Source organism: Echinops telfairi, unplaced genomic scaffold (assembly GCF_000313985.2).
Source record: "Echinops telfairi isolate 266 unplaced genomic scaffold, ASM31398v2 ScPeMD7_443;HRSCAF=831, whole genome shotgun sequence".
NCBI classification, from domain to species: Eukaryota; Metazoa; Chordata; class Mammalia; order Afrosoricida; family Tenrecidae; genus Echinops; species Echinops telfairi.
The window spans coordinates 76,433,903-76,441,085 of record NW_022104341.1 but is presented as its reverse complement, the minus strand read 5'-3'; the positions used below and the strand labels follow the sequence as shown (position 1 = coordinate 76,441,085).

Below are 7,183 nucleotides of genomic sequence, written 5' to 3'. Positions count from 1 at the left end.
TTTTTAAACATTTATTTTTTTAAATCATTTTATTGGGGCTCATACAACTCTTATCACAATCCCTACATAAATCAACTGTATAAAGCACATTTGTACATTCGTTACCCTCATGATTCTCAAAGCATTTGCTCTCTATGTAAGCCCCTGGCATCAGCTCCTCATTTTTCCCCTCCCTCCCCGCTCCCCTCTCCCTCATGAACCCTTGATAATTTATAAATTATTTTGTCATATCTTAACCTAATGCCACATTACTGTGGATAATGCAGAGATACCTTTTAGCAGGATGGAATAAGTAATAAATCTACTAACCCAAAGCTTTAATTAATCCAGTGCTCTTTTTCTATAAATGTAGGATCAACCATTATTATTTACAGTACCCTATGCAGAAAAATGCAACAATTTGGATTTGCCATGTTAATCATATATTTTGGACTTAGTGAAGGTTAGGGTTAATTGTACACCTTACCATCAGTACTAAGAAGGGACAAATGAATCACTGAACAATTTCAAGTGACATGAAATTATAAGGTATCAAATATTCAAGGATGGTTCATTTAGCCAGACAGAAACAATTCAAAAATCTTACTAGCTCTTCCAAACTGGTTATTTAAATTCACATTCTCAAAGATAGGGAAGAAAAAAAACAAACAGATATATTCAAATAATAAAATATTCAGCCCTCATTGAAGAACCTATGTATTTGGAAGCAGCAGCTGATTAAATTCAGAGGCTCTCTAAGATTATACCACTAACTATAATTTGTTTCTTCAGCTTGAGGAAACTTTTATAGGTTATTTTCTATTATTTCTTTGTTTTGTTTTTTATTAAAATAATTTTATTGGGCTCTTACAACTCTTGTTACAATCCATACACCAATTGTATCAGACATATTTGTACATATGTTGCCATAGCTTTTTTCTAGACATTTACTTTCTATTGAACCCTTGGAATCAGCTCCTCTTCCCCCCCTCCCCTTGCGGCCCTTTGATTTTCTATTCTTACACTATTTGAGCAGTACCTACTTAAAAACACATGACTCTTTTATATTTCTTTTTTTTAAAAAACATTTTATTGGGGGCTCATACAACTGTTATCGTAATCCATACACACATCAATTGTGTAAATCTTTTATATTTCTTAAGAAGCTCAAAAATTGTACAAAGATAATGTAATTAAGGTAGTCCTCCACTTACTCTCATCTCATTGCCAAAAGAGGAATATCCTGACTCTCATCACTTTTATGAAAAGTCCAGTAAACACAGAAAATATAGTCAACCAACCAGGAAATCAACTTCCCACAAGAAACCTCTCTGGTTTCTTCCTAAACCCCCACAGTAAATTATTCTCTTTCTAGCACAATCACCTGACAATTTCTGATGAATGTCCTTCAGCAAAACAAAACAATAAATCCAAACTGTAGAGCTTTTATCATATTAAATGAGTAGGACAAACAAGAAAATGGAAAGTAAAAAATAACATATTAAGAAATGCCCATCCATTGAGCTCGTATTGACAACTGCTACTAGTGTTTTTACATTCAACCCCGTGTGTGCTAGTGCAGCATTTATGAAACGGTACCTTGATAGCAAAGCCACATAATGTTACTTACTGCTGTAAATGCAGCACTGCCCGATTTTTTCTATTTTTAATGCTTAGATGTCCCCTTTGCATCATTTCCCAAATAGAAACTGAGATTTCCATGTCTTTTCTAATTATAAGATGAAGCTACTTAAACGGCACTTGGGGAAAATGAGTACCTTTATGCCAAAGTTTAAGACATCCTGGTTACTAAGTAACTTATAACATGCTATTTTAAATTATTCCATACCACATCCTTCCCCTTACCAGTATTATTACGATACTAGGTCTCTTAGCTAACAAAATCTCACACCCATGAAAAATCTATTTTCTCTGCTATGATGGTTACTTCATTCATCTAATTTTACTGGTATAATAATATTCATACCATAAATCATTCACACTTATCTTTAGTGATATAATATGCAAGTAAATATTATTTTGAAAATACTTTTTAAACTGGGAATCTCAGTTGGAAAATACTGCTTTCTCACTGCAGTGTATTCTTCGCAGGCCAGAATTCAAAGCAAATGTTATCATTTTTGAAAAGAAAAATATTTATACTACATAAATATTAGGTATTCACTTGACCTATTCATAAATACCACACCTATCAGATAATAAATGATCCTCTACATTTAAAATAAATACTCCTAAATTAGAAAGGAATACTAAATTATATAGTTCACTTACCTGAACCTCACTTGTCCTCTGTTTAATAGTATCTTCTTTCTCCTTAAGGTCCTGTTCCACATTATTCTTTTCCCTAGAGGACCAGCAGACAATGCAAGAATATTTGAGAACATCAGCTACAGCTGGTATGGTTATCCAGCCTCCTAAACCCGAATCGCTTTTTAAATACATAATGAAACATTCAATGTTTAAATGAAGGGCAGAATTTTCTACCCTCTTTTAATTATTTATGAAATATAAATCAATACAAGCTCTGTTTGTTAAAAAAATCGCTTTCTCACTAAAATGTGGTGAAAAAAGGATAGATTAAAAAAGGAAGAGGAGAAAAATAGTCAATGAAACCCTCAGGTCTCACTGATCTCACTGTTGCTATGGAAATACTGTCCAATAAAAATTGTTGGTGAAAAAAAAAAAGGAGGAGTTGCATCAGCCCTATAAGCTTAACCCTTAAGTATCAAATTCAAATTACATAAAAATAGCTAATAGAAAAGTCAATAATATTAAGAAAAGGAAATTAACCAAAGCGTTAATTTTAAAACATGACCATGTACCAATTTTAGAAGAAAACAACATACAGAAATTGAAAAGGTTGTCAATACACAAGTCATTTGTGCTGTCAAATAACACACATCTGTTAAAAAAAGATGTGTTCTCCTGCTATTTTAGGAGAAACTACCAAACACAATCATTTAAAAACACAAAACTACGTACACTAACAAAAATGGCTCACATTAGCACTGATTTCCTTCTACTCTTTAAATCAAATGACAGGTTGCCACTTTTATGTCAAAACATCATTATTTAAATTCTTACATACTTCAATAAGAGCTAGGTTCCTAATGAATGAATCTCAAGCAACCTTAGAATCAGAATCAGAAAATACAAGCTATTTCTTTGGATCTAACATGCTTAGTTGCCGATTTGTACTGAAATTATAAGTATCTTGTTACTACTTCCTTTTGTACAAAAAGCCTTAACTATGTTTGCATACGTAACAGAGCTTTACCCTAGACCCCAGACTCTACAGCACTACATTTTCAAGGGGGCAGGGGAGGGAGGAGGGGACACACAAAGCGACCAGGGAAGAACAGCATTTGAAAAAGTGTTCCAGACTAGTCCTACAGAGCTTCTCATTAGAGCATCATGATTACATTTGTTTCTATCTCAGACACAACACAAACAAAAACTCAGTCTCCAATATGTTGGAGCTTAAAAGGAAAGTGAGAAAATTATGCCAAAGGAGATATATATACGGGACAACGGCATATAACAGTTATATTTCTCACCTTTTAAGGCGAGATTTTAAATGTAGACAAATAACTGTTTTGGATGTAGGTGAAATATTCTTAAGATTTGTATGGAGTTAAAAAAGAAAAGCACACCAATAGAGCTTTTGATACACTGCTCTTTTATATTATCTGAGATGGCCAAGGAGCTCGCTAACCGTTTGTCAGATGGGTTGCAATGTGAGTCACAATGTCTTGGAGAATTTAAACAGTCTCTTACCATACGAATCATTGTTGCAGCCTGTTCCTCCCAGACCTCAATCTACGGTACTTATTATACAAAGGTCATCCCCCACTTCCAACCTTCAGCAATTTAAGTAGAATTTTTTTAATAGAAAAAAAGAAAACATATATAAGAAATAAAAATCTGAAAACACCCCACAAATTCTGTGATCTCAACCTTGGGAATTTTTTTCTTTCTTCCTTATGTGAGCAGCTGAGTGCTTTCAGTCCTGCTGCAGCATGTCTAAGTCACATGAAAAACTACCCCCTCCCCCAATCCCCAATCCTCAGAGAAAATCCCTATCAATTCAGCTTCTCATTTCCGACAGTAGATAACAACAAAAATAGAAAACATTACACTATTACTGATCAGAAGTGCCCACGCAGATGTGCATGTCTGTATTCAGCCCTTTCCGCTCCCCTGTGAACTGCAGTTACTGACAGTGTCTGCTCAGAACCTTAAATGTGGCAGGCTGGAAAATAGGGCTGGCAAAAGGCAGTGAGCTGACTTAAAGTAGGCAAGGCAAAAAAATGAGAAGGAAAAAGAAGGTAGTTTTAGAGAAAAAATAAAATTGAAGACCAAAACTTTTCACCTCTAACCAGCAAATATGTTTGGATAAAATGGAATAAGCTTAGAATACAAAGCTCTCATTAGTGTCTCTAATCCATAATTTGGGGGCTCCTTGGTGGGGGTGAGGTGGCAGGTGGGGGTGGTGTAGCACAAAGAAGTACAGAACAATGACTTGAAGCATTATCCTGAAGATCATTCCAAACTATTAAATAAAGTATGGAAATCTTTAGGTATTCATCCCTCTTAGTATTATGATTAAATTTAGCTTTCAATAATATTTTATCTATAAACTCCTGGTCTCATATTGCTAAGCAGACTTACAAAAATACAAAAAATGTTATATTACCTTATATAAAAAGTGACTAAAAATCTATGTATCAACTTCAAAGATGCCAAATTCCTATTCTCTCATCTTCCAATGCTCAGAACCTCTATAGCAATCCTTCTATAGCAATTCTCCTCATTTAAGGCAAGTAAAACTATCAACACATATTTAGGGGAACTAAGGATACTTTACCATATTCCTTACATTACCTCCTCTTTCAGGCAACAGTATATTACTCTCAAGGTGATGGGTACATAACTAATGCATCTATTTAATACTAGTGATTTAAAAATATAATATTGTCAAGATTTCTGTTAAGATAAAAAGTACTATTTCTACGCAGCTTCCTAAGGAGATCACACCATCATGTCATTAGTATAGATATATTTGTGAGTAAGCATTTTGCCCAAAGCATGTCATATTGAATGCCATGATAGGAAAACCTATTGTCCTCACTTTAGTAATTTCCAGGGAAAAGAAATAACCCTTTTTATTCTCTTAGACCATTTCTCTATTCCTAGTCACTCACAGGATGCTTACCCATCCTGAGGAAACCTACAATATCAAAGCAATAAACTTTGATTCCATGGAACTCAATATCTGAGTCAGCAAAGTAAAGGCCAAATGACACTTTAAGAAGCCTAAGGTTGACATCTGTATATGCTAGTATAATTAAAAGCTATTTAGATAATATGACTCAGGAGCCCTGAGCCCATTCGATTCACTTCCATTTTTTCAGGCTCTGTTTATGGGGAGAAGGGATTTCAACATCTGTCTTCAATTTACATTATCCAAATGTTATTAGAGAGAGAGGATTAAATCACCTTCAGAGGTCCTAGATAATTAAAAAAATTTACACATGCATCCATTGTTTTTCAACTAGAAAACAATAAAAACTAGAAACCAATCAGAAACTGTTTGTATGATGAGTTGCTTATGACAAACAGCAACTTGATTGGACAGGGTAGAACTGTCCAATAGGGTTTCCTAGGTTGAAATCTTTATGGGAGGTTCCCTGAAAGTAGTGGGTTAAGCTTGGGTCTTTGACCAAAAGGTCAGTGGTTCAAATCCACCAGCTTCTTCACGGGAGAAAAATGAGACAGACTGTTTCCTTTTCTTTAAAAAAATTTTTTTTATTTTAATCATTTTATCGGGGGGCTCATACACCTCTTATCACAATCCACACATACATCGTGTAAGGCACATTTGTTGCCCTCATAATTCTCAAAATATCTGCTTTCCTCTCAAGCCCCTGACATCAGCTCATTTTTATTCCCTCCATCCCTGCTCCCCCTCCCTCATGAACTCTTGATAATTTATAAATTTGTATTTTGTCATATCTTACACTGTCCGATGTCTCCCTCCACCCACTTTCCTGTTGTCTGTCCCCCAAGGAGGAGGCCATATCTAGATCCTTATAATCAGTTCCCCCTTTCCACACCACCCACTCTCCACCCTTCCAGTATTGCTACTTTCACCACTGGTTCTGAAGGGATCATCTGTCCTGGATTCCCTGTGTTTCCAGTTCTTATCTGTACCAGTGTACATCCTCTGGTCTAGCCAGATTTGTAAGGCAGAATTGGGATCATGATAGTGGGGTGGCATTTAGGAACTAAAGGAAAGTTGTATGTTTCATCGTTGTTACACTGCACCAACTGCCTTCCTTCCCCGCGACCCTTCTGTAAGGGGATGTCCAGTTGCCTAGAGATGGGCTTTGGGTCCCCACTCCTACCTCCCTCTCATTCACAAAGTTATGTTTTTTTGTTCTTTGATGCCTGATACCTGATCCCTTCGACACCTCATGATCACACAGGCTGTTGTGCTTCTTCCATGTGGGCTTTGTTGCTTCAGAGCTAGATAGCCGCTTGTTTATCTGCAAGCCTTTAAGACCCCAGACACTGCATCTTTTGATAGCCGGGCACCAACAGTTTTCTTCACCACCTTTGCTTATGCACCCATTTGACTTCAGTGATCATATTGGGGAGGTGAGCACACAATATGATTTTTTTGTTCTTTGAAGGCAGCCTGTTTTCATGAAGATTTATAACCTCAAAAACTTTAATTTCCATTCTCTATAATGCTTTCCATTGTTTCTTATAATATACAGTGCTGATTGCCTTTGCATAGACAAGAAAACATCCCTCTGGTATTCTCTTCTCAGTCCCAATTCATATAGTATCAACAATAATATTCCACATTCAACATTTTCTTAAGAATCCAGCTTAAATTTCTCAGAGCTACATTTGTTGATGTATCGCTGCAATCACTTAAAAACTGTCTTTAGTAAAATTTTACTTGTGTGTGATATTAACAATATTGTTCACCCCAAATTTCCACACTCTGTTGCATCATTTTGGAATGGGTACAAATATTGATCTCTTTCAGCAGGCTGTCCAGGTGGCAGTTTTCTAGATTTCTTGGCATAGACAAATGAGTACCTCCAGCTCAAACTTCAATAAGTATTTTGTCAATTCCTGAAGCCATGTTTTAAGTAGTTTGGACATCTTC

At 35.6% G+C, this 7,183-nt stretch overlaps 1 protein-coding gene across 1 annotated transcript in view; it reads right to left on the bottom strand.

Annotated features, from left to right (window-relative positions):
* EPS15 (epidermal growth factor receptor pathway substrate 15) overlaps nt 1–7,183 on the bottom strand; it is a 129,493-nt gene that overhangs the window by 62,389 nt on the left and 59,921 nt on the right. The window contains exon 14 of the mRNA XM_045291759.1: nt 2,272–2,344. Within this exon, the coding sequence (XP_045147694.1) occupies nt 2,272–2,344 (73 nt within the window). The remainder of the gene's footprint in view (nt 1–2,271; nt 2,345–7,183) is intronic.